The 27,653-nt window shown below is 43.7% G+C and overlaps 1 protein-coding gene across 6 annotated transcripts in view; it reads left to right on the top strand.

The window, feature by feature from the left end:
* Positions 1-27,653, top strand: part of Atf1 (activating transcription factor 1) — a 40,188-nt gene that overhangs the window by 7,875 nt on the left and 4,660 nt on the right. For 3 of the 6 annotated variants that reach the window (XM_021225554.2, XM_005067238.4, XM_040753812.1), the window contains 5 exons: positions 9,028-9,128; positions 12,409-12,539; positions 17,481-17,660; positions 17,741-17,900; positions 22,369-23,754. In XM_021225554.2, coding sequence (XP_021081213.1) covers positions 12,494-12,539; positions 17,481-17,660; positions 17,741-17,900; positions 22,369-22,513 — 531 coding nt within the window. In that variant the 5' untranslated portion in view covers positions 9,028-9,128; positions 12,409-12,493 and the 3' untranslated portion in view covers positions 22,514-23,754. Of the gene's footprint in view, positions 1-9,027; positions 9,129-12,408; positions 12,540-17,480; positions 17,661-17,740; positions 17,901-22,368; positions 23,755-25,788; positions 26,676-27,653 lie in introns of those variants that run through there. The other 3 variants (XM_013111369.3, XM_040753813.1, XM_021225553.2) reach the window with 3 other exon arrangements.

The raw sequence follows: 27,653 nt of genomic DNA, 5'->3' as shown, positions 1-27,653 counted from the left end.
AATATATGTGCAGGTGCCCCTGAGGAGGCCAGAAGACATTGGGTCCCCTGGAATTGTAGTTACAGGTGATTGTGAGCCCCCCCCAATGTAGATCCTAGAAACTGAAACTAAAGCTTCTGCAAGAACAGTGAACTCTTTCAATCTCTGAGCCATCTCTCTTGCCCTGAGAGTTGTTTTGTTTGTTTTGGTTCCTTGAAACAGGGTTTCTCTGTGTTGCTCTGGCTGTCCTGCAACTCACCCTGTAGACCAGGCTAGCCTCAAACTCACAGAGATCCGCCTCTGCCTTCCAGGTGCTGGGATGAAAGGCCTGTGCCTGCCTCCATGCCTGACCCAAACAAGTATTCTTAACCCCTGAGCTATCTCATCAGCCCTCCTTGGTTTTTTTGTTTGTTCTGTTTCTTTGAGCAGTGTGTCTCTTCATGCCCCTGGTTGTCAATGAAACTCATTAAGACTAGGCCAGCCTCTAATTTTGTTTTTAGGAAGAACTGGGGTCTCTTACTCAGGGAGGCTTTTTTTTTCCCCTCACAATTTTTGTTTTTGTTTTTTGTTTTTCAAGACAGGGTTTCTCTGTGACTTTGGCGTTTTTCTTCATAATTAAAATTTTCTTCGTTGATTGTGTGCTTTTAGTCAGGGTCTCACTGTCCTGCATTCTGGCATACAGACAGACTGGCCTCAATCTGTCCCCAGTGCTAGATTGAAGGCAAGTACCACCACGCCTAGCTCAATCCCTTTTGTAAGTTAAGACTTGCGGTTAATGTAAAGTAGGGTTTGACTATGGTTTTTCTTACACATTATACTTTACTCTCATGGTTCTCTCTCCCAGTGCCCCATGCATGCCTCCCCACCTGGCTGCTTCCCTTTCCCCCAGTCAGCCTCCTCTCTAGCCTTCTTACCCCTCTGTACCATGCTGAAGGTCTCTTCCTGCCCTCTCTAGACTCCCCACACACTCTCTCTCTTTCTGTCTCATTTTTAGTGTGTCTATCTGCTTCTGTCTCTCAAATGTAGTCTCTGCATATGAGAGAAAACAGGTTTATTTTTCTAAGTTAATATTTTTGCTTAATGTATGATTTCTAGTTTCATCCATTTTCCTGTAAAGGTCATGCTTTGATTTCCTTTGTGACTGAATAAAATTTTACAGTATATATATATGCACCACATTTCTTTACTTATTATCTGCTGGTGGGCAGGTGTAGCTGGTTCAGCATCCTACTTGCTGCCAGCAATGCAGCAGTGTGGATGTGATATGTTAACTGAGAGTTCTTCCAGTATACAGCCAAGAATAGAATGGCTAGGTCATATGGTAGTTTTATTTTTAGTTTTTTGAGAAACCTCCACACTGGCTGCATCCGTTTTTATATTGTGTAAGTGGCAGATCTTCTGTTTCTGTGAGGAATGTCACTGACTTCCAGATTGCTTTTGGTAGTATAAAATTTGCACATTGTTAGCTCTGCAGATCCATGGCAGAAGATGTTGTCTTTATCTTTTAAAGTTTACATCGTTCTCCCGAGTTAGAGTCATTCCTAGGTCTTTTATTTATTTATCATTTGAAGCTATTGTGAAATGAGTTGTTTGAAGCTATTGTGAAATGAGTTGTTCTTTCTTTGCATGTTAGTTACTAGTGTATACAGCAGTTACTGATTTTGTGTCAGTTTTGCATTCTGCTACTTTGCAGAAAGTGTGTCTGATGTAAGAGTCTTCTGGTGGAGTTGTTAAGGTCTTTAAGAATAAGATCAGGCCGTAGAGTTGGCTCAGCCAGTAAAAGTTCTTTGCTATTCAAGCCTGATGATTTGGATTTGATGGAAAAGGATAAACTGCCCTGACTACCATCTGAGCCAGAATGCCATCAGACCTCCTGGAACTGGAGCTAATATGGGGTGGGTTGTGAGCTGCAGTGGGTTCTGGGAGCTGAACTGAAGCTTCGTAAGTGTTCTGAACTGCTGAGGGATTTCCCAGCAGCACGGCCTCCTCTTGCTTCCATGGCTTGTGTCTTATGTCTGTGTGAGAGTCTACCACGTATGTACAGGTGCTTTCAGAAGTGCGGCAGGCATGGGGCCCTGAGACTGGAGTTGTAGGCAGCTGTGAGCTGCTCAATGTGGGTGCTGGATAATCAACCCGGGTCCTCTGGGAGAGCAGCCAGTGCTCTTCTGAGCAATATCTCCAGCCTCCTCTTCTTCAATTTTAAAAGATAATTTTGTTGTATATCATAATCTTGGATAATAATCTTGGTTGGCCATTATTTACTTTGAGGGTTTGGCATGTATTATTTCATGGTTTATTGACATAGATGGAAGTCAGAGGAAGCATGGAAGCATTACCTTTTTTTTAAAGTCAAAATTCATGCACAATAATTACAAGGCAGAAAGAAGAACCCTGGCCATGTCATCAGCTTGGGGTACAGCTCTCCGCTACTGCCTGTGCCACCTCGTTCCCAAAGGGGATGGGACTAGCTCCACCTTGCAAGAGAGCTTGTACCTCCTCTTTCATCAAACTCTGCCACTTGGGCCAAACCACCCCTCACAGTTGGTCAGCAGAGCAGTGACAGAATTCTCGCGACAGTTTTTTGTTTTGTTTTTTGAGGTAGGGTTTCTCTGTATTGTTTTGGAGCCCGTTGTGGGACTTGCTCAGTAGACCAGGCTGGTCTCGAAACTCAGAGAGATCCACCTGCCTTTCCCTCCTGAGTGCTGAGATATTAAAGGCATGCACCACCACTACTGTACGGCCTATTTTTGTTGTTTTTTTAAGATTTAATTATTTATTTGTGTATGCAGTATTCTGTCTGCATGTATGCTTGCAGGCTGGAAGAGGGCACCAGATCTCATTTCAGATGGTTGTGAGCCACCATGTGGTTGCTGGGAATTGAACTCAGGACCTCTGTGAGAGCAGCCAGAGCTCTTAACCTCTGAGTCATCTCTCCAGCCCCCAGAATTCCCTCAACAGTTTATGGACTGTGTTTCTGCAGAAACTAATGTAGGTTTTTTTTGTTTTTGTTTTTGTTTTTTTTGTTTTGTTTTTTTTTTTGGGTTTTCGAGACAGGGTTTCTCTGTATTGTCTTGGAGGCTGTCCTGGGACTCGCTCTATAGACTAGGCTGGCCTCAAACTCACAGAGATCCGCCTGCCTCTGCCTCCCGAGTGCTGGGATTAAAGACGTGCGCCACCAACCTGGCATGTAGGTTTTCTTTTGTGAGCTGATGTTTTGCTCTTAGATATCTTGATGTTGTTTCTTTGTTCTCAAGTCTGGCCATTTAAACTTTTCTAGTTCTGTCTGTCTGTGACTCTAACCCCCTTCTGTGCTTGCATGTTTTTTGCCTGAGCTTGGTAAATGTTGTGTTGTAATTTCATTGAATGTGATTTCTGTGCCTTCATTTTTCACCTCAGTTTTTTTATACTCTGTAGACTTAGCTTTTCTCTTTCCATCCTCCCTACTCCTCTCCCTCCTTTTTTTAAAGATTTATTATGTGTACAGTGTTCTGTCTACATGGATGCATGCTATAAGAGGGCATCGGATCTCATTATAGATGGTTGTGAGCCATGTTGCTGGGAATTGAACTCAGGACCTCTGGAAGAGCATCCAGTGTTCCTGCCCCCCCCTGTCCTGGAATTCACTTGGTAGATCAGGCTGACCTGAAACTCACCAAGATCCTCCTGAGTGCTGAGAGTAAAAAAATGAGCCACCGCTGCCCTGCCTCTTTTGATGGTGAATAGTGTGAGTGTGAGAGAGTGTGTGTGTGTGTTAGTGTGTTAGTGCAGGTACCCTCAGGGTTGGGAAGGATGTCACAGGAAGTTAGGAGATGCCTAAAGTGGGTGCTAACAACCAAACTTGAGTCATTTCCAATAACAGCTAATTTCTTTTAACTTTTGTGTCATCTATGTAGCTGTTTCCCCCACACGCTTCGCTCTTTGATGGGCTCAGTCCACAGAAAACAGACCGCAGCTGTTAATCCCAGCACTCAGAAATGAAGGCAGACAGATCTCTGTGAGTTCGAGGCCAGCTTGGTGTACAGAGTGAGTCCCAAGACAACCAGGGCTATACAGAGAAACCCTGTCTCAATATATATATGGAAAATGTACATAAAGGAAATTAGATGAACATAAAAATGTTAAAGCACTTACAAAGAAAGATATTCTATGACTTGGGAGATAGGTTAGTGGTTAAGAGCACTAGCTGCTCTTGTAGAGGTTTGAGATTTGGTTCCCAGCTCCTACACAACTATGTATAACTCCAGCCCAGAGAACCTGACACCTTCTTCTGACCTCTGAGGGCATTAGGCATGCACAAGTTCAAGGCCAGCCTGGTCTACAAAGCAGGTTCCTGGGCAGCCACACTACATACTGAGACCCTGTCTAAAAAATAAACAATACTAGACATAATAAAGGAAGACTAGAGTGGGGTGAACTAGACCCAATGTTAGGACATCAAACTGAAGTTAGCATCTCCTGTCTTGTGTACCATTTAGATGGGGCATACCATAGGTGCCCACAGAGCTGTCTTGACTTTAAATCTTCCCATGCAGACTCAGGAAGCATGAAGTGAAGGACAGGAAGACCTCTCTTTTTGTTTTGTTTTTAAGGCAAGGTCTTAACTTTGTAGCCTTGTCAACCTGAAACTCACAGAGATCCACCTGCCTCTGCCTGGGACTAAAGGTGTGTGCCACCACACCCTCAGCCTTTTAGGCTGACTTTTCAGTGTCCCGTTTAGTAAATATTCCTTCATGTGTTGATTTAATGACTTTGATACATTAAGAACCCAGTAAAAACAATATTATAACAAATTATAGTATATTAACTAACAAATCTTTGTTCTGAGAAGTTAGAGGCTTGACAGGTATCAGGATAGGATTGCATTTTTCTTTCATTGGGAGGGAGTGGTTCAAGACTAGTTTTCTCTGTGTTAGCCCCCCGCTGGCTGTCCTGGAATTTGCTCTGTAGACCAGGCTGGCCTCAAACTCACAGAGATCTGCCTGCCTCTGCCTACCAAGTGCTGAGATTAGAGGTGTGCGCCATCATCACCCCGCTAGGATTGCATTTTTGGGTATATAGCTAGTAGTATGCATGTTCATCAGTTTTAATTTAGTTAAATAAAGTTATTCCCTCAAGCTGTACATAGTGGTGCACATATCTTTAATCACAGCACTTGGGAGGCAGAGATAGGTTGATCTCTGAATTTGAGATGATCCTGGTCTGAACAGCCAGGGCTAGCAAAAACAAAAAGAAACACAGTAGCCACATTTCACATACATGATAGGAGCATGTGACTAGCTAGTTAGTAACTGTCACCAGAGTCTTACTCTGGCTTCCTGGCTTTTGGGTCTCCATTACAAGAATTCAGGTGAGACACATATGTTGAAAGTAGATATTTTATTATGGTATGCTGAACTATACATTCAATGAGACCAGTGTGCCTATCTACATTTTAAGAAGGTTTTATACTTGTTCTGAAGCACCTAGAATACATGGATTTTTGAGGGGAGGGGTGGGAGGTTACTTTCCTATCCAAGTTATTGACAAGACCCTTTTGGGTGATTCTTAAGGGAGGGGACAGTGATTACTAGGTCTTTGTTTTTTTTTTTTTTTAATTTCATGTGCGCTGCTGTTTTGCCTACTTGTATTGTCTGTGAGGGTGTTGGATCCCCTGGAACTAGAGTTACAGGCAGTTGTGAGCTGTCGTGTGGGGGATGGGAATTGAACCACTGAGCCATCCCTCCAGCCCCTAGGTCCTTGCTCTTTTATCAGGAAGCCTTTTGCTAGACTCTACATGCTAGATAGTAAGGTTGGAGAGATGGCATTTTGGGCCAGGGACATGGCATGGTTTGGGGATTTAGTGCTGTGGTGGAGTGCTTGCTAGGCCCCGTGTTGGGGGCAGAGGATGTGGCGGCAGGGTTTCTGTGTTTGCCCTGTCAGTTCCTTGACTTGGAAATCCTTTCTGTCTTTACCTTTCCACCTAGCCCTTTCTCCAGACACTGGGAGTATTTTTCCTTTAGGACCCAGCTAAAGCTGATGCCTTCTTCCCTTGCTCCAGTGCGGTACTGACACTGCCACCAGTGTGGACTCTCAACCCTACATGTGTCAGTGCTGAGAGCTCAGCTGTGCGTGCGTGCGTGCGTGCGTGCATAGACGCACTAATGTTTCCTTGGGAAGTTTCACTTGTTCTTAGCTGTCAGAACTTCCGTGCCACTGACAGTCATTCCTCTTCCTGGAGTGCAAGTCCAGCTTCAGGGGTCAGCCAGACAGCCTCGTCTTCGTGTGCAGACAGAAATCAGGTTGCTCTGAATATGGGGATTGTATACCCTAAGGTTTACACATCCTCATAGTTACAGCACTAGCAACTAGAAGGTAGTCTGCAGGCCAGATGAGGCAAATATACTGCAGTGAAGAAAGAAGACAGCTTGTATATGGTTTAGAAGTTAAGGAAATGAAAAGGTCTTGTTTTGTTCTGTAGACATTGTGTAGCATAGGCTGGCCTAAGACCTGAAATTTTGTGTGAGTTTTCTGGGTGTTGGGATTACAGGCCTGTGTCACTCTGCCTGGTTAAAAAAGAAACTTTGCAAAGATCCCTTTATCCCAGTGGTACCATTTGTGAAAGAAACCCCAACTCTCCCAGCATCAGGAGGTACCTCTTCCTAAGGGAAGATCCAGGTGTTGTATCTGAAGTCCAAACCTCTCCACCTCCCTTCTTACCAGCTCTTCCTGAGAGAGAGCTCTTCTGTGTTCTCTCTGTCCTCTCTGCATTCCGGCTACAAGGAATGGCAGGGTACCTCAGATCCAGTGTCATTGTCCCAGGAGGCTTCTGGGAAGGAAAGTGTCAGTCTTTTCCTCCTGAGTACACAGTGACTGGCAGTGTTGTCAGATTAGTGTTTTGTTTTGTTTTTTTAGCCAGGCGACTTCAAACTCTGGAGTGCTGGAACCCCAACTGTGTGACACAAGGCTGCTGTGTGGCTTGTTTGTTCTTCTGTATGAAAGAGGACAGCTGCATAGACTTGAGACTGTTTGCTGGCAGGATTACCAAGAGGAATGTTTACTGTAGAAGTTACTGTCCTCGGGGGTTTAGTGAGAGGCCTGAAGTAAACTCAGGGGCAAACTGAAAAGGTAGCTAAGGTTTACATTAGAAACAGGACATCAGGCCTGTCAGAGTGGCCTTTAGTCCCAGCAGAAGCAGGCAGATCTCTGTGACTTTGAAGTGAGTTCCAAGACAGCCAGGGCTATCTAGTGAGACCCCATGGTGGGGGGAGCATCTGTGATAACTGGATCAGTGAAAGCTCTCATTATCTGAGTGTCACTAACTTTTTTCCTGTCAGATACAGATTTGCTGTGAGATATAAAGGGTGTTGTGAACTCAGAATTCTGAGGGTTTGCTATCTTTTTTGAGACAGGTCTCTCACTATTTAGCCCAGACTGGCCACAACATCTGGGGTCACAGGAATGAGCTGTTAAGTGTGAGACAAGCTTCTCCAGAAGAGCTTGGTCTCCATGATGGTCTAAGGGAAGTTTAGATAGAGGGCTGACTCTCACTTTCTGGAGCCTGTTTGAATTATTTTATGTTTAAAAATGAAAATGAAGTCAGGTGTCAGATATTTTATTCATTTTAAGAGTTAAACATAGTGGCGCACGCTTTTTATCCCAGCATTTGGAGGCAGAGGCAAGAGGATCTCTGTGAGTTTGAGGACAGCCTGGGCTACACAGAGAAACCCTGTCTCTACTTAAAGTTTGTTTTAAAATGTTTAAGAGTGGTTAATATTTCCTGTGTCCGCCACATAAAGTGCCTTACATATACTGGCTCATTTAATCATGAGATGAGACAGCGCTGATACTGACCGCTACAGTTGCTGAAATTGCATGTGTTTGTATTAGCACGACCTGTCACCTCCGTCTCTTCTCTGTCCTCGTGGTTGTTCCTCACTGCACTGCCTTCAGTAGTTGTTCCAGGGCAGCTCCTGTGGCTCCGTTTTCCTCTTCAGTCTCGCTTTTTGATCTCTTCTTTTTTTTTTTTTTTTTTTTTTTTTTGGTTTTTCGAGACAGGGTTTCTCTGTGGCTTTGGAGGCTGTCCTGGAACTCACTTTGTAGACCAGGCTGGCCTCGAACTCACAGAGATCTGCCTGCCTCTGCCTCCCGAGTGCTGGGATTAAAGGCGTGCACCACCAATGCCTGGCTGATCTCTTATTATTATTAGTCTATTAATGTTAAAGTACTCTTGACTTAAGTGTGATTGCCTGTTTAATTTTAAGGCTTTAAGGACTCCAAAGAGCTTTGCCTTCCAAATTTCAAATATTCACTTTGATTATTCTTAATCATGTGTATTTGTTTGTGAGTACCTGTACATGTGTGCAGGTGCCTGTGGAGGCCAGAGGCATTCGATGCTCCTGAAGCAGCAAAGTGTGGCTGCTAGGAACTGAATTCTGGTCCTCTGGAAGAACAGTACAAGCTTGTCATCCCTAAAACAGTTTAGTCTCCAGCCTTCCACGTGCTTTGTCTCGCACAGAACTTGATCAGTAGGCTCAGATTCAGCAGTCTCCTTAGCATGTCTAAATACGGTGCAGGGTGAGATCAGAAGTGTCTTTTTAGCAGTATCATTTAAAGGTGTATGTATATATTTTATGTGCGTGAATGCTTTGTCTACATGTTGGGAATTGAACTTCCAACCTCTAGAAGAGCAGCCAGTGTTCTTAACTGCTGAGCCATCTCTCCAGCCCCCAATTAGTGTCATTTTACTTGAGATATAAGCGTTAATGTTAGTTCTGGGCTACTGTGTTGTATGTTCTTTTTTGGTTTCTCCAGACAGAGTTTCTCTGTCCCAGAATTCACTCTGTAGACCAGGCTAGTTTCCAACTCAAGAAACCCACCTGCCTCTGCCTCCCGAGTGCTGGGGTTAGAGGTGTGTGTCATACAATTTTGTTTAACTGCTCCCCCTTCTTTTGGAGTAATGTGCAGTGCATTTGGGTGACAGAAGACGGATCATTTCTTTGAAAGTTGAAAACTATTTTTTCCCCATCTGTATTCTTCAGCATATATATTAAAATCAGTTCTGATTTTTAGGTGTCATCTTTGTCAGAAAGTGAGGAGTCTCAGGACTCATCTGACAGCATAGGCTCCTCACAGAAAGCTCACGGGATCCTGGCCCGGCGTCCGTCTTACAGGTTGGTACTTCGTTATCAAATGTGTTCAGTTAGTCCTGTGAGAATCTGTAGAGTGCCAGCATGGTTAAGCAAAGTCACAGATGTTAAGAGAGGTAGGCTGGAAGCAGCTAAAGAACTGAGACTTAAAATGGTTTGTTGTTTTTGATACATGGTTTTTCTGTGTAGATCAGACTGTCCTCGAACTCAGAGATTCCCTTTCCCTCTCCTCCCAAGTGCTGGGATTAAAAGCACATGTCACTGGGTTCTGCTGGTAGTTGTAACTCTCATAAAAACAGGACAGCCAAATTCAGGATTCAGCTGTTTTGTATGCTTTTTCTTCTAAAATACCTCTATGCTCCACACACTGCTACACTCCGCATACCTAACTCCTGTATGTGCTTACCAGAAGCTTCTACTTAACTTTTCCTGACTTCCTGAGACAGTAAGATCTTTGTTGTGACTCCTTTAGTACTTGTTAGCATGTATATCAGTATGTGCCTTTAGAGTTGTTTATGGTGTTTGCCTGCGTGTTTGTGTGTGGCATGTGTATTCGTGAGACTAGAAGAGGGTGTTTGATTCCCTGGAACTGGAGTTACAGGTGGTTGTGAGCTGCCATATGAGTGCTGGGAAGTGGGAACCGAACCTGGGTCTTCTGCTAGAACAGTAATCTTTCTAGCCCCATAGAAATTCCATTTGAAGCGGGTGGCCATATTTTTCTGTGATGTCAGGTCCTAGCAGAGTCACCATCCTTTAGTAGATGCCAAGTAATTACTTGCTCCATGAATGGGGATCTGTAAGTAGTGCAACTAACTAACAGGCCTTTGGAATTGTCTGAATTTCATATGGATAGGAGTAGGGCTATATTTGGAGTGAGTGAATTTGTGACAATTCCATGGTAGCATTGACCAAAGCTGGAGGCTATGTGGTAGGAGGAACCAGGGACAGAAGATGATGAAGCATGTAAACTGTGTAGTATGATTTCAGGTAGTGTGAGAGGAGCAGGCACGGGGTCAGTCTGTCTGAAGAATAAATGGGAAAGAGTCACTAGGTGTGAACCGAGGCAACACTAACTGGATCTTCGTAAGAACGAAGCAGGTAGAGTTTATAAGGCAGCAGAAGAGCTCCTTCAGCTAACAGCAGCATAATCCAGGGTAGAGAGGAGGAAGGAGAGCAGGTCTGCCTGTTTTAGGGCCTGGGAGGTGAAGGTGTTAGAGGAAGAAGTCTATTAAAAAGGTGGTCAGGAGCTAGTAGTCATGGGACTTGTAGTCTCATGAGGAATTTGGACTCCATTGAATCAACAGTTCAAGGACAGACATATTAACTTTGTACAGGTTTAAAGGATTTGCTTTATTATTCTTAATTATGTGTATGTGTTAGGGTATATGCACATGAGAGCAGTGCTCACAGGCTGGAGGAGGTCATCAAATGCCCTGAACCTGGAATTAAGGGAGGGAGTTGTGAGCTGCCTGGTATGGGTGTTGAAAACCCAACTCAGGTCCTCTGTAAAAGTACTCTTAACCACTAAACTATCTCTCCAGCTGCAGTAACTGGCTTAGTTTGGTTTTTTTGAGACAGGGTTTCTCTGTGTAGCAGCCCTGACTGTCCTGGAACTCGCTCCGTAGAGCAGGCTGGCCTCAAACTCACAGAGATCCACCTACCTCTGCCTCCTGGATGCTGGGATTAAAGGTGTGCACCATCACCTCCTGGCTTTTTTCTTTTTAATGATTTATTTTTATGTGCATTGATGTTCTGCTGCATGTACATCTGTGTGAGGGTGTTGGATTCCCTGGAACTAGAGTTACAGACAGTTGTGAACTGCCATGTGGGTGCTGGGAATTGAACCCAGGTCCCCTGGAAGAACAGCCAGTGCTCTTAACCACTGAGCCTTCTTCTCTTCAGGCCCCCTAAGACTTCTTAACACTATGGTTTGGGTCTCTAGTAGAGAGGGAGAGTTGTGCTATTTTATTTGTTTATTTAGTTTTTTGAGACAGGGTCTTACTGTGTATCTCTGGCTGGCCTGGAACTCAGAGATCCGATGCCTCCACCCACCTCAGGGATTAAAAGTGTGCACCGCTAAGCTCAGCTCGATAGTTGTAATTTTAAAAAATTCAACAGTTGTTTATTGAGCCCTACACACCTAATTTTATGTGTACTTGTGCACTCAAAAAAAAAAAAAAGAGGCCAGACAGTGGTGGCACACGCCTTTAGTCCTGGCACTCAGGAGGCAGAGGCAGGTGGATCTCTGTGAGTGGAGGCCAGGCTGGTCTACAGAGTGAGATCCAGAACAGCTGGGGGTACAGAGTTCTCATAAGGAACACTTTTCTCTTCGGGCTAGTCCTCTTTATGGATGAGTGAGAAAGCTACTTGATTTCCTTGCTTGTAACTTACTCACTTGAGTAGTTTTCCAGGAATCCCAGCAGCCATGCTATCCTTGTGTTGGGCTCTTTTTTCCAAGGTAGTATCTTGGGGTGTCTGGAAAGGTTTCCTTATGTTCTCTCCTTTTGGAGTTTTTGCTGGCAGCTCTTTTTTTGGGACAAATGGTGGCTTCTCTGTCCTTGTATGTAGATCTAGGATAAGATTGGTTTATAGGGTTGTGTGTCAGACCGTCTGTCCTTTCTTCAGGACCCTGCCCCCTGATTTCCACTTCTGTCTCAAAGCAGGCTTGTCCTTGCAGGGTCAGCTACAGCAAACTGCTTCAGGAACAATGAAGGGTTTAAATTGTGCCTTGTTACACGAGTTAACTGCCATGTTGAACTAAACTGACCTAGCTGAGTGCTGGGAAATTCAGAGGTCTGTCCCATCCAGACAGCAGCCTCCAGAATTCCTGAGTCAAGGTCACTTGAGGGTGATTCACAGGGAATAAGTTTGTGAGATTTAAAGCCGTTCTTAGTGACAGCTCTTAGAAAGACTGCATTGTGGGGACTCATCTGTCTCAGCAGCTGGTCAAGTTTAAAGAGTGAATGTTTCTCGATCCTGGAGAATTGGGATGGGATGATTTGATAAAACACACGGAGCTGATTAGGACTGTCTTCTGCTTTTGCTTAATCTCTTTCCTGTCTTTGCGACAGTCCATTACTTTGTAGCCCCTGCTTATTTCAAACTTCTGATCTAAGTAATCCTCCTGCCTCAGCCTGCCAAACAGACACTAAAGGCATGCATCAGCACACCTGGTTAGATGACTGTACTTTTAAGCTGAACCGGTGTGACTATGTGTAATGCCCGCGCTTGGGAGGCTGGGTTGGATAGGAGAAAGTGTCTTTGTAGGGCACAGTCATTAAACAGAGTTCTGTTCTTTTTACAGAAAAATTTTGAAAGACCTCTCTTCTGAAGATATACGGGCCAGAAAAGGAGACGTAGAAAATCCTGGCATTTCTGCTGTCACTTCTATGTCTGTTCCAACCCCCATCTATCAGACCAGCAGCGGACAGTACAGTATGTATAGTTATTCCCATATGGTAGATACATAGAACTAACTGGGGAAAGAAATGCCTATAGGAAAAGTTCCCTGCTTTATGAGGATTGACTAGTAATAGAGGTGGTTTTCTGCATTGTCTCACTTCCTTATAACTGTAAGGGTAGGAGTTGACTATGGGTGAAGAACAGACTTAAAGAGATAAATAACGTTTCCCCTGGTGTGGTGGGTTACAGAAGTTCAAGGCCAGCAAGGGCTCCATAGTGAATCCCAGGCCAGCCACTATGCAGTGAGTCTCTCACTCAAAAACAGTCCCTCCTGCCCTGCCCCTGAAAAAAATTAGATACTATTCCTAATGTCATATAACTTGAAAGAATGGAGTTGTGTTTATCTGGATCTAGAGGTAGGACATCTTCCCCCACCCCACCCCTGGTCTCCAAACTAAGATCAAGTGCTCTTATGTCTGTGACCTTAATGCTGGTAGAAATTAATATTTGGGTTACGTGTGTGATAAAATTAAACATGAAAAGTGTATTTTCAGTTTGAGGTTAAGGAAGAAAAAGAACTGAGACTTGTGACAGTAGCGTGCACCATGAGTGATGCTGGGCTGTCAGTGTGGAGACCAAGTTACTGCTGTGGTGTGAATCCCATCTAGGGACTAGTGATGACGACTTTGGGGAAGTATAATTTAGGAAATGAGATTCTTTCATTTGTTAAAATGACACTTAGCAAAGATAACAGGTATGATGAACTCAGTACTATTGTTTTTGAGACAGGGTTTCTACGTGGCTCTAGCAGGCCTGGAACTCAGACCTGCCTCCTCCTGTGTCTGAGATTAAAGTTGTGTGCTACCACACCCAGTTGGTTCTAAGTAAACGTGTGTGTGTGTGTGTGTGTGTGTGTGTGTGTGTGTGTGTGTGTGTGTGTGTGTGTGTGTGTATTTTTCAGTCTTTTATGATATTGGACTTGTGCTTTTCCGTCTCCTAGATTTCCCCATATTTTCTTTCTCAATTGTTGGCACACCTTAAGTTTATCTTAGTGGTGGAAGTCAGGAAGGGATTCCAGCTCCTCCCCTCTAGCACCCACTTACCTCAGAAGTGACACCACTACTCTAAACTTTTCCTGGCCAGTCTTCTATCACTTTGGGAGTTTGGATAAATGTTGATGTGTAAGACCACTTGAAAATGTACTTGGCAGTTGAAGTGTAGCTCAGCAGTGAAGTGCTTGACCACCTACCATATTGGCACCTTCCATCCTTAAAATGCCTGTCCCGTTTGACCTCCTTTCAGCCCCTAACCTCTCAGCACTGCACCTTCCTGGGTCCCTGCAGAGAGCCTCTAGTCCATCTGTTACCTGGCTCCTTTTTATACCTTAATTTTCTTTTTCAAGCTTTAGTCTGTAATCCCAAACCTGGGAGGCAGGCAGAAGCAGGAGGTTCAGGAGTTGAAGATCATTATTGGTTATGTAGCAGGTTCAGGTCAGCCTCGATTAAATGAGGCCATCTAAAACCACATCAGACCCTAAGAGAATTAAATTGTCAAATAAGACTCTTGGTCCAGTTCCTGCTGTAGCTTTTACACCTAGCATAATACCCCAGGCCTGTACTCTGTTTCTGGGTTAGCCTTCAGTCTGACCACACAGGCGTTCCTTCTGTACCTTCAGTCCACACTTTTATTTATTTATTTATTTATTGCTTTTATTCTTCAGGGTCTTTGAGGTTGTTATCCCCCATGCAGATGCAGATAGTCACATGGCTAACCTCGTTCCTCTGTTTAAGTACAACTCTGTGGATTTTGTTTTTTAAGGTTGATTATTTGTGTGTGCCCTTCTGTGTGCACACAAAGAGGCCAGAAGAGGAAGTCAGGAGAACTAGAGTAGAGGTGTACATAGGATGCTTGACTTACTACATGAGCTAGGCTCTTGAACTCGGATGTTCCTGATTGTGTAGCCAGCATTCTTAGCCAATTTCTCCAGACGTGGAACAAGTCTTTTTTTCTTTCTTTTTTCTTTTTTTTTATTTTCTCTGTGGCTTTGGAGGCTGTCCTGGAACTCGCTTGGCAGTCCAGGCTGGTCTCGAACTCACAAAGATCCACCTGCCTCTGCCTCCCGAATGCTGGGATTAAAGGCGTGCGCCACCAACGCCCAGCTAAGTCTTTTCTTTTTTCTTTTTTCTTTTTTTTTTTCCTTTTTCGAGACAGGGTTTCTCTGTGGCTTTGGAAGCTGTTCTGGAACTAGCCCAGGCTGGTCTCGAACTCACAGATCACAGAAATCCACCTGCCTCTGCCTCCCGTCTGGCTGGAACAGGTCTTTAAGACCAACTCCCCATGCTTAAGGTTTCTTCACCCCTGTAGAGTTCTTTGGAAATGTAAGAGACTGTGAGCAGTAGTTGTAGAGGTGACAGCGCAGAGGTTGACGCTGGCTTCGTTATACACTTGTTTCACTGGCAACTCCCAACACAGACGTTAAAGGCAGCAGAAAAGGAAAAAAACTGCTTAAAAGCTTATGCAAATATTTGAAGTGGTAAGTGTAAATAAATACAAATGCAAACTAGTATTTAAGGCTGTCCAGTAGGACTTTCATATATGATGGCAAAGTTTACAGTATTCAGGACAGTAGCCATTAAGCCACATCAAGCTTTTTGGTACTTGAGATGGGACTGGTGAGAATAAGGAACTGAGTTCTTTCATTTTATATGGTGGCTACATGAGGCCGGTGGCTACTATATTGAACAGTGAAGCTTTAGAATAAACAGGACAGGTAAATACACATGGTAAACTAGAACAGGGCAGTTTGCAAACAGAAAAAGTACATTATTTGCTTATGTGTGATAGCCAAACATGCTCATCTGCAACTGTGAGTATTTCATACACATATTTGATATATATATATTACTATCAGTCCATATGAGGAAGCTAGGAAGGGTATACACCAGAGATAGTGGGTACTACAAGGTATGGAGAGTAGTCACCTCTACCCTGCAAGTAAATAAATTAGGACAGGTAATGAGAGTGTCTATTATAGATTTTTTTGGAAGTGAGACTATAATATCTTTATATTGAGGAAATTTACAACTATAATTTCAAAAGGAACCTCTGTCTGAAATAATTAGCATTTTGAAGTCATGTGCTCAGGTATGTGTAAATCTGTGGTAGAACTGAGGAGGAGCTCCTGGGAAAAGTCATGTCAGATATAACCCTCTTGTACACAGACAGCTATGCTCTGGCTTCCTGACAGCCAGAGTCTGGAAGGCAAACATTAGTTTCGACGTGAAAGGGCGCAGGTATGAGGTGTTGAGCTCAGGTAGAGACTTTTAGAGCATCTGTTTGGCCCTGCCTCTCAAGTGTGTCACTTAAGAGGGCAGGAACATGGGTACAGTTCAATGAAAATGTCTGAGGTCTAATACTGTGGTCTACAAGTGGCTTTCTGATGACTTATTTTCACTGCCCTAGCTGTCTTGGAACTTGCTCTGTAGACCAGGCTGGCCTCAGAGATCCACCTGGCTCTGCCTCCCAAGTTTTGGGACTAAAGGTATGCACTACCGTGCCTGGCTACATTCTTTATCACCTAAGTAGTAATATGTAAACCAGTGTCTGCAATAGAATGAAGTGAAAACATGAGTGAGGCTGACCTTCTTTTAGAAAATTTGTATAGACTAATAGTATCTATTCAAACATACTTTTAAAGGGCTCAGTAGTTGACAATGTGTCGATTCCTTGCAGAGGACCTGGGATGGGTTCCCAGTACCCATGTTTGAGAACTCACAGATACAACTCCAATTCCAGGGGATCTGATACCCTTTTGAGACTCCTAGGGTGTCTACACTCACATAAGCACAGACAGATGTATATATTACATACACACCTCTTAAAAATAAATCCTTTTAAAATGTATGGGAAATATTTTAACAACTTTAATGTCTTACATGTTTGCGTACTTCATAGTAGTATATTATTTATTTATTTTTGAGACAGGATATCACATGTAGCCCTGGCTGGCCTGGAACTGACTATCTAGACCAAGTTCTGAACTCAGATCACCACGCTCCTGCCTCTCAAATACTGCGATTAAAGGCAATGTGCTGCCTACCTGCCAACACGATTTTGTTTTCAATTTTTAGTTAGTGTGTGTGTACAGGATGTGTGAAGACATCAGATGAACTCAGGTCTTTACTCATTAAGCCATTTCCCTAACCCCTAAAACACGGTATTCTTAATTCTCTATTGTTTTGATACCCGTCTAGCCTATTGTGGTCCTGAACTCATGATCATAAGGTGTGTCACCATGCCCAGGTTCACAGAAAACCCTAGGAAGTTTGTGTTTCTTTGCCCCCACCCTCAAGGGGGAAAAAAGTTAGCCATTAATTAGAACAAGCATGGTGACATACATGCCTCCTTAGCTGTATAGAGTCTTAGCACAGCCTAAGCTACATGAGATAAGTATCTCAGAAAGAAAGGAAGAGGGAGGGAGGAGAGAGAAGGAAGAAATCCTTAGCCATTAGCTCTCTTTAATGCACCAGAAATTTCTGTGACAAATTAACAATTAACATGAAATGTCCATGAATTCCAAAATGTACCATATTTATGATTCATTGTGTATTTCACAACTTGAAACTAAATCCTGGGGTAGTATAGCTAACCTATAAAATTTTATGGAGATAATTGCTATTTTCAAGACTGATTTAACCTAGTAGAACTGCATTCAAGTCTATTCTCTATTTCCTTATTGTGGTTTATTCAAGACAGGGATTCTCTGTGTAACTCTGGCTGTCTTGGAACTCGCTCTGTAGATCAGGCTGGCCTCAAACTCACAGAGATCCACCTGCCTCTGCCTCCCCAGTGCAGGAATGAAAGGAGAGTGCCACCATGCCCACCTTCAAACCTATTTAAGTGTTTGTTTTTAATGGCCTTCTTGGGATTAGTATATTGTATAACCTTATAACTATTTTCTTTCTCTTTGGTTAGTTGCCATTGCCCCCAACGGAGCCTTACAGTTGGCCAGTCCAGGCACAGATGGAGTCCAGGGACTGCAGACATTAACCATGACAAATTCAGGCAATACTCAACATGGTACAATCCTCCAGTATGCGCAGACTTCTGATGGACAGCAAATCCTCGTCCCGAGCAACCAGGTGGTTGTGCAGAGTAAGTGTCTCCTTACCTACAGACATATCCAAGTCCTCTCTGGGGCGCTTCACCAATAACTCACTTTTTTGGCTCTACAGCTGCATCAGGAGATATGCAGACCTATCAGATCCGTACCACACCGTCTGCCACTTCACTGCCACAAACTGTGGTGATGACGTCTCCTGTGACTCTTACATCTCAGACAACAAAGACAGACGACCCCCAACTGAAAAGGGAAATACGGCTGATGAAGAACAGGTAGGCAGTAGATTGGTTTATAGAGTGGGTAAGTTCTGCGCGTTTCATAACACAGTCACATATTACCTAACTAGATAATTAGAAAGGAGGTTTGGATCATTCCCAGTGATCAGTGAGTTCATTTATAAGTCTTTGTATTAAATGGTCTATCACCTAGACTACTTCTGTTTTACTTCGTCCTTTGAAATAGCATTGTTTAGTGGCTGGAGATAGTTTGGTGATTAAGAGGACTGACTGATCTTCCAGAGGACCCAGATTTCAATTCCCAGCTCTCAACTCCTCTAATCCCAGCATTCAGGAGGGAGAGGCAGGTGGATCTCTGGATTCAAGGCCAGTCAGGGCTACGCAGAGAAACCCTGTCTCAGAAAACAAAATTAAATTAAAATAACATTGCTAGGCAAAGCTTTTCAAACAGCATTTTCTTACCTAGAGATTCTGTGATGTGGTTCCAGAAACGTAGCACAGGAAATGCCACAATAAGCAAACCACGCAAGGTACAACAGTTGTATGTGTACCGCGGAGCCATCCAGTGCACTGGAGAGACCAGATACATACTGTAGTTTGTAAAGCTAACATCTTGCCAAGCAGTACCAGCCAGCATCACCTGAGCCTTTTGGATCATAGAAAGGCTTCTCTCATGGACCTACCCCCACATATTTCATTACGGAAACCTTTAGGCTGTTATGATTAATCAGAGCACAAAACCTTGCCATGGCAGCTAAACTGGATCATTGGTACCTTTTCATTTACAAACATACGGTGATATAAGAGGCCTGACTTCCACAAGATCAGAGCTTCAAGGAGAGCCATTTGGAACTGTCAGAACATGGACTACATTTCTCAGAACTTACCATCCTAGATGGCCAGTTTGTGACTCCAGAAAACAGTTAAAATGCTAACATCAAGGGCTGGAGAGACTGCTCAGTGGTTAAGAGCACTGACTGCTCTTTCAGAGGTCCTGAATTCAATTCCAGTAACCACATGGTGACTCACAACCATCTATAATGAGATCTGGTGCCTTCTTTTTTGCTTTTTTTTGAGGCAGGGTTTCTCTGTGGCCTTGGAGACTGTCCTTGTAGACCAGGCTGGCCTCTAACTCACAGAGATCTGCCTGCCTCTGCCTCCTGAGTGCTGGGATTAAAGGAGTGCACCACCACTGCCTGGCTTGGTGCCCTCTTCTGGCCTTCAGGGTTACATGCAGGCAGAACACTGAATACTTAATAAATCAATGTTTTTTTTTTTAATGATAACATCAAGATCACAGATCAACATGGGTCAGCAGGTAGAGGCTCTAGTCTGGCAATCCTTGGAACCCACGTAAAGATGGAAGGAAAGAGACAGTTCCACACAATTGTCCTTTGACCTCCATGCATGTGTACAAGTGCAAGCACTATGGCACATGTGTCCCCTTCTATACACAAAGTTAAATTTGTTGTTTTTCAAGACAGGGTTTCCTCTGTGTAGCTGTGGCTGTCCTGGAACTCACTCTGTAGACCAGGCTGGCCTCAAACTCGGAGATCTGCCTGCCTCTGCCTCCCGAGTGCTGGGATTAAAGGTGTGTGCCACCACAGCCTGGATAAAATTAAAAGTTTTTACAAATCATTTTAATTCAACAGTCACCATGAAACATTTGTCTGCATAACCCAGGGTGGCCTGGAACTGGCTATGTAGCCAACAGTGACTGTGATTATGATCTTGCTCCTACTTCCTGAGTACTAGGACTATCAGAGAGACTCCATTTTAGACATCCTACTGTATTCACTTTAATATACCGGGCATGAAAACTTGATTCTTGAGAAAATGCATATATAATGGGTACTATGTTCAAGAGGAAAAAGAAAAAAGGTACCAAGAAACTAAGAGTGGCAACAAAAAAGGTCATAGGGGGTTGGATTGTAAGGTTACAGTGTGACAGTTTCTTCAGCCACACACACACACACACGCACGCACGCACACACCAAAAAGTAAAGTTTTTAAAGCAGTAAAATTAGCATGAAGAGTCAGACAGAGGGCCAGGTGTTAGTGGCGCACGCCTTTAATCCCAGCACTCAGGAGGCAGAGGCAGGAGGATCTCTGTGAGTTTGAGGCCAGCCTGGTCTACAGAGTGAGTTCCAGGACAGGCAGAGCTACACAGAGAAACATTGTCTTGAAAAACAAAACAAAACAAGAAAAAACTATAGAGTCAGAGAGGGGGAGTTACTACAATAAGACTTCTAACAAGATAACCAGCTACAAAGGGTTTTTAGAGACTGATGAAATGTATAAGCTGCCCTTTACAATGAGTGGAGGAACCTGTAGGAAAGAAACTAATGACGAAGTTAGGGATGACCTAGACCCACGGGACCATGAGGCTGTCACCTAAACACGATACTGTGCTTTAGCCATGAATCTTTGTTTTCACTTTTGACCCAGGGTTCTCTGTAGTCCTAGCTGTTCTGTAACTTAGTTCAGGCTGGCCTTGAACTCAGAGATCCATCTGTTTCTGCCTCCTGAGGACTGGGATTAAAGGTGTGTTTCACCTCATCCAGCCAAAATTAACTTATTGATCCAGGTTTGATAGGCTAAAGAGACAGGAGACAGTCTCGGAGTTGCCTGTGCTTTTCACGAGGTCACTACACTCAAAGCTAAAAATGTCACTTAAAATTAGTTGCTTTGCACAGTTCCTCAGACCCTTGGAAGAGAGCACAGCTCTACCAGATTCCAGACACTAAACTCAAATAGATGGGGGTGGGGAACTAGTCCTGTGTCCAGAAGGCCAGCCCTTGGCAGGTGACAGTGTAAGTCACTCCTGTCAGTCCAGCCTAAGCCACATGAGACTGTAACTCATCCCACTCTGTAGAGCAAGAGAAAGAAAAGCTTAGGCCGGCATCCTGGCACATACCTGTGATCTTTGAAGCCAGATGGCACTATATAGCTCAACTCTGACTCAAGGGATGAGGGTGAAGAACACCTTTATGTATAAGGTGAAATTCCAAACTCTAATGTAAATATACATAATTGTGTGACCTAGAAGATAGGAAAGGAGTTCTAAAACAAGATAACATTCAGGGAAATTAATATAATTATTGAAGAATGTGACTTCATTAAAATGAGAACCTTTGAGCTGGTCATTGTGGCACATTTTAATCTCAGGATTTGGGAGGCGGAGACAAGATTGGGAGTTCAAAGTCATCCTCAGCTCTATGACACAAAACTGAGGGGCCGGTAGTTGGCTGGAAAGATAGCTTGATGGTTTAGAGCACTATCCTGTTCTTCTAGAGGACCAGGGTTTGATTCCTAGCACCCACATGGCAGCTCATAATATTCTGTCACTCCAATGTACAATGAACAGAGGGATCTCAAATTACAGGGAGGATGGCCTCGCTGAACACAAGCAAGGGCACAGGTACATGAACAGAGCAGCTCAGAGGCTGCATGCCAGGAGAGACAGGTGCATCTCCTGCACGCTCCCAGCAGTGATGCTTCCTTCCTAAGCAGAGGCCAGGCTGCTCTCCTCCCTCCCTTGTGTGAGGAGGGACACATTCCCAACACATTAGACCCACCGAATGTGTGACAGAATAATTCTCCTGACCAAGAAGAATGCTTGCAATTTATATAGGGAGAACTGTAGTAGAGACAGCAGCAGACTCTAGATTTACTTCCATAAATAGAGAACTAAAGAAGAGGAAACAGGGAATCTGTAAACAAGAAATCACACCACACTTCACATGCATCTGGGAAGTCTAAACTGAGCCGTCAGACAAAAGGTAGTGTAGCAAGTGCTGCTGTGGATTCCTGGGACACTCTTCACGTGACAGTGATCCTTATTGGAAAGAGCACCCACACATGTTCACTGGATGCCACTTACAGATTGGGTGGTAGTGGCTGGGGAAGTGGTTGATTCAGTGGTAAGAGTACTGGCTTTTAAAGGACCAAGTTGGATTTCCAGCACCCACATGGTGACCACCCATCTATGGTAGCAACTGCCTAGTAGACAGCTGACCAGGAGGGTGTGATGGCTTCTGGGGCAGTGGGATTGTGTCTCAGTGGGGCCTCATACAAGTTTGTGTTTACTAGTCTGGGTATTGACCACACAACCGTTGTGCCTTAGAATCCCAACAAGGCTGAGGGGGTAGACGTCTAAAAAATTTGTCTTTTAAAATGATTACTTTCTGTGTGTGTGTCTGTGACAGCCAAAGATGTCTGACACCTTCCAAATGGAGGTACAGCTACCCAATAGGGGTGCTGGGAACTGAACTTGGGTCCTTTGCAAGAGCAACAAGTGCTTTTTACCACTGAGTCATCTGTCTTCTCCAACCCCATAGACGGTATCTCGGTTTTTCAACTGGGGTTGGGAGTAGTGCCCCCTGCTTATAATCCCAGCATTGAGAAGAAGAATGAGGCAGGAGAATTGCAGATTTGAGGCCAGGGAGGAAACAGTCTGGAAAAGGCTGGGACATTTCCCTGATGTGTCAATGCTTATGTTTAGAGAAGCTGCCCGAGAGTGCCGCAGGAAGAAGAAAGAGTACGTGAAATGCCTGGAGAACCGTGTGGCCGTTCTGGAAAATCAAAATAAAACTCTAATAGAAGAGCTAAAAACTCTTAAGGATCTATATTCTCATAAAAGTGTTTGATTCTTAAAAGAGAGAGTATTTTTATGGACTTGCTTAAAAATTAGGTGGATTTTTTTAAAGTGGAGTTTTATAAATTCAAAGGTCAAAGAAGCTACTTTGTACATTAGATTTTTACAATGCAAAGGTGACAGGGGAAGTGGGAATGACCATATCGAAGCTGCTGACGAAACTGGAAGCGCAGGGAGGAAAGTGCTCAAGGAAATGGACTCCAGCAACTTAAGCAACAGCCTAACCAAAGTGGCAGACAGCATTGGAAAAGCAATCAGTTCCCACTGAGTTTATATCTCTTACATTTCCTAAGATTGCCTGTGTGTGTGTGTGTGTGTGTGTGTGTGTGTGTGTGTGTGTGTGTGTGTGTGTCTGTCCCATGTGCGCACGCGCCTGCCAATAAATTCTAAATTACAAATGTAAAAGAAAGCGTAATACATTACTAAGTATGTAAATTATGTGGTCTGATTGTTCCTTGTCATGTTGTCAGGTGTGTTAAATGAGTTGTAACAGTTGGTTTTGTTGGACTTGAGGGATTTTGAGACGTTCTAAACAGGCACAGGGCACACAATCTGAGTATGGTGATTTGTAACATTTTTATCAGAATGGAAAGAGAATTGTCCTGAAGATTTGACAGTTTATTTTTGCTTCCAGAAGGTAAGGGCAGTTTCTCACAAGGATATAATAATTTGTTTGATTCTCTAACCCTGTATGCAGTTGAAGAGCATTGCTTGTGCTTTAACAGAATGAAGTGTTTACAGAAGCCCTTAAGATAATTTAAATAACCTGAAGATGCATACCAAAGCTTCCCAGAGGATTGATAATCATCTTCCTGTAGGTTTGTCAGGTTCTAAAATAGTTACTGAGGCAATTTTACATTGAGTCTATTTTGTAATGTAGTCAATGGTACCTTTATAGGAGAAGCGACTGCCGATATATTTTTATAGTGAATCTTTATAAATTCTAATGTTGAGTTTTTAATGATTATTTTAAATGTTTATATAGTTTGTTTAGTAAAAAAAATTTGTATCTCAATCTATCATTTTTATATTATGAGAAGAGTAAAGTTTTGAATTGGCTGATATTTGAACTGTACTTTTTCTATGAAGTTTATCTTCAAGCTATGGTCAGTGCACCAGTGTTTAACGTCTGTATTCTAATCTGTATTGACTTTGAAACTGTACTGCAAAACTGTTGTGTGCCTATATAGTATGTTTCATATTGTCTATGAAATTAAAGAACATTTGATAAGATTAAGTTTGCTGAATGAAAACCCCACTGTGTGACATGAACACCAACCCCGACACTCACCGTGGTGTGGTGGACCTCTAGCCAAGTCCAGGCAGCTTCACAGCCATCAGGATCTCCTTGTGCTTTGGTTCAGTTAGAACTGGTTACGAGAAACTCAGGAAAGCTATCTGTTGTGGGTACCTGGGACATGACACTAGCGCATAATCACTCATTTTTTGATCCTGTCAAGGAGATTGTTCATTAGTGTACCAAAGCTATTTATTCCTTACTTTTTTCTTTTTATCATGCACAAAACTAGTTTCAGACTGGTGGTTCATCAGCCTAAAGAACATGGGGTTCCACAGCCACTGCGTTTGTCAGGGTGTTGTAGCAGGGAGTAGTGTTCCGTTGGGAGGTTAGTGTCTGTTATGTGGTCTGGTGGAAATAATCACCGTCTGCAGCTCCAGCTGAGGCACATCAGACCCTTTCTAGACTGTACATGCTAGGCCAGCCCCCCTGCTAGTGGGATAGCTTCCCAGCCCACTAAGTCAGCTTATGATGACTTTAAAGCAAAGAATGAAGACTAGGTGTCCTTAGCTCACTGGAGTGATCAGTGGTGATGACAGGCCACCCTGCAGTGAGCTTCGCCTGAGAAAGGCTTGACAGATAAGCAGTGACATGGGCTATTCAAGACACCATACTCTACAAAAGCATATGTGGTTTAATCAGTAATATTGAGGACTTTGGGGGTGTTGGGTTTGTCTGTTTGGGGGGGGGTTGTATGTTTTGGGTTTTTTGTTTGCTTTGATTGGTTAGTTTTTGGCTTTGGTTTTTCCAGACAGAGTTTCTGTGTGTAGACCAGGCTGTCCTGGAACTCGCTCTATAAACCAGGTTGGCCAACCTCATTCACAGAGATGCCTCTGCCTCTGCCTGAGTGCTGAGCGCGCCACCACTGCCCGGGCAGATGAGTTGAGATTTCCTGTCTTTTTCTATATAAAGTTCAAGGAAAGACACCTGTCATGGTTGAAGGGGTGAGAAGGCTGTTCTAGATTGGCCCTGCCCCTAAATCTTAGGGACTGTCCTATAGGAGAGGGGTAGGACGCATCTACCCGCCATGCCCTCTTTCTCATTCTTGGAGGTAGATTGTGGTAACTGCATTAGAAATGAAGTCTTTTCTGCCATTTCATGATTGAGGGCCTTTTCTCCATGTTGCTGGCATTCTGTGTAATCATTTGCTGTCTTCAGCTTGTACCTTACAAAATCAATAAGTTATTATAAGTCAAGGTGACTTTACATACATGTGTACTCAAGAACATTCTGTGCAGATGTATGCCACTTAGCTAGCGAGGCCATGGTAGGCCTATGTACTCCAGTGGGCAGGAAAAGAGAACAGGAACTAAGTCACCTTCCCACTCCTGTGGAACTCATGCCCTTGAGATTATTGCTTATTATTACATCAGCAGAAATGACTAGGATTCAAACTTGAAACCCAGTATAGTGCCAGGTGTGCACACCTGTAACCTCAGTGAACACCAAAGGGTAAACAGGTGGATCATTTGAGGCCAAGTGCATGCCTTTAATCCCAGCGCGCAGGAGGCAGAGGCAGGAGATCTCTGAGTTCAAGACCAGCCCTGTCTATAGAGTGAATTTTAGTGCAGAGAGACCCTATCTGGGGGAAAAATGTTTAACACCAGCCTGTTGCTTAAAGCCATGTCTCAAAGTTTAACCACTCAGAAAACAGTAACCCATGAATTCCATCTCAGACCTGAAAGAGAAAAAACAATTCCTTCACTAAATTCCAAGGGGACACTGCCTTGTAGCTCCATCATGAGAATGCCTTAACTATTTGACTAAGGTCTGAGTTTAAATTCAAGTAGGCATGAGTTTGATATTCTACCCAAAATCATACAGTAAATAACAAAACAAATGTTAAATTCTAGGTTGAGTCAACCTTAAAACATGTGATCTTGGTCATATGAATGCCTCTTCACACCAGTGGTTTTGAAGTTTTTAAAGCTCCTTTGCTTAAAAACCTATTTATTAAATATGTCCACCAGGTGGCAGCCCTCCTTTAAACTCACAGTTCTACAAACTTACCAAATGGCCAGGGGCCAGCGAGATGGCTCAGTGGATGAAGGCACTTGCTGCCACGCCTGCTAACCTGACTCAGCCCCCTGGACCCACACAGTGGAAGGAGAAAATGGACTTCCAGAAGTTGTCTGGCTCCACACCTGCACTGTGGCATGCATACATGGAAATCAAGTTTTGTGCAACGTCAAGGACAAATGGTACTTTGTTATTTTGAGATGAAGGGAGGATGTACACAGGAGTCCACTCGCCACAATCCCTTCTTACTCCTGACTTCTTCCCTACAGGAAGGCTGCTGCTTGATGAGTTTAGTGTGTCCACGAAGTGTGTATATTTACTACGTAAATTCAGATACAGCAGTAATGCCAGTACTCAGGCTGAGACATGAGTTCCAGGCCAGCCTAGGCCCAATTGCAAGATCCTGTCTGGAAAACACAAGCGGTTGAAAGAAACCAGATGGTAATGACACACGCCTTTAATCCCAGCACTTAGGAGGCAGAGACAGGCGGGTTTCTGTGACTTTGAAGGTAGCCTGGTCTACACAGCAAGTTCCAGGACAACTAGGAGTTTAGAGAGAGACCCTGCCTCAAGAAAAAAAACAATCAAAAACATAAGTGAACCAGACCAAATAATAAAAACTGTCAAGTTGAAGTGGGAAGCAAAATCCTGCTATGTGTTTATAAATGCTGAATCAAAAATGTAAGAAAACAGCAAGACTGAGATATGGCATTCAAAAAGCCAGTCAAATTCTAACCAGAAGGGCCTGGAGAGATGGCCTAGAGGTAAAGAGCACTGGCTGCTCTTCCAGAGTCCTGAGTTCAATGCCCAGCAACCATAGCAACCACATGGAGGCTTAACGGCCATCTGCAATGAGATCCGGTGCCCTCTTCTGGCCTTCAGGCATACATGCAGGCAGAACATTATACATAATCTTTTGTTGTTGTTTCCAGACAGGGTTTCCTGCGGCTGTCCTGGGACTAGCTGTCGTATACCAGCCTGGCCTCGAACTCACAGAGATCTGCCTGCCTCTGCCTCCCGAGTGCTGGGATTAAAGGCGTGTGCCACCACTGCCCGGCAATAAATCTTAAAAAAAAATTCTAGCCAGAAGAAAGCTGGGATGACTATGTTGAAGAAAATAGACTAAAAATCATTTTGGGAACAAAGAATGTCATTATAAAGTGATAAAAATGTTCAGTATATCTAAAACAGTGATTCTTAACTTTCCTAATGCTGCCACCCTTTAATAATACAGTTCTTCATGTTGTGGTGATCCCAGACATAAAATTACCTTGTTACTTCTTCATAACTAATTTTGCTACTGCTATGAATCATAACCTGAATTTGTCTGTGTGCCAGTAGTCTCAAAGGGGTCCCCACACGCAGGTTAAGAACTGCTGCTCTAGATTATAAAATACAGGTAAGCCTTTCTGATCTTCCTGCCTTCTTGAGGATGTATTGCTTGTGCCACCATACCCAACCCACTTCTAACCCTGAACCCGCTAATACAGGGGAAGATGTTAAAATGAAGAAATACAGGAAACAAGGAAAAATTCTAGTCACAAAGGCAGGAAAATAGTAAAACAGATTTGAACAATTAACAACCCCACATGCTGCGTTTCCACTGTAAGCCATTGCTAATGGGAGGCCCGTCCTGCTTTGATCTGACAGTCACTTGACAGCCCAGGTGACCGAGGAGAGCACAGTCCATCTCGGGGAGCACCATTCCTGGGCTAATAGGAAAAGTTGGCTGAGCTGGGAGCAAGCAGCGTGCTTCCATGGTTTCCGCTGTGCAGCCCTATCTTTGACTTCCTGTCCAGATGCCTCAATGGTGGAC

This window comes from Mesocricetus auratus, unplaced genomic scaffold (genome assembly GCF_017639785.1).
Source record: "Mesocricetus auratus isolate SY011 unplaced genomic scaffold, BCM_Maur_2.0 Super-Scaffold_100010, whole genome shotgun sequence".
NCBI lineage: Eukaryota > Metazoa > Chordata > Mammalia > Rodentia > Cricetidae > Mesocricetus > Mesocricetus auratus.
The sequence above is the reverse complement of the archived record's forward strand: the minus strand, read 5'-3'. Positions and strand labels throughout refer to the sequence as shown.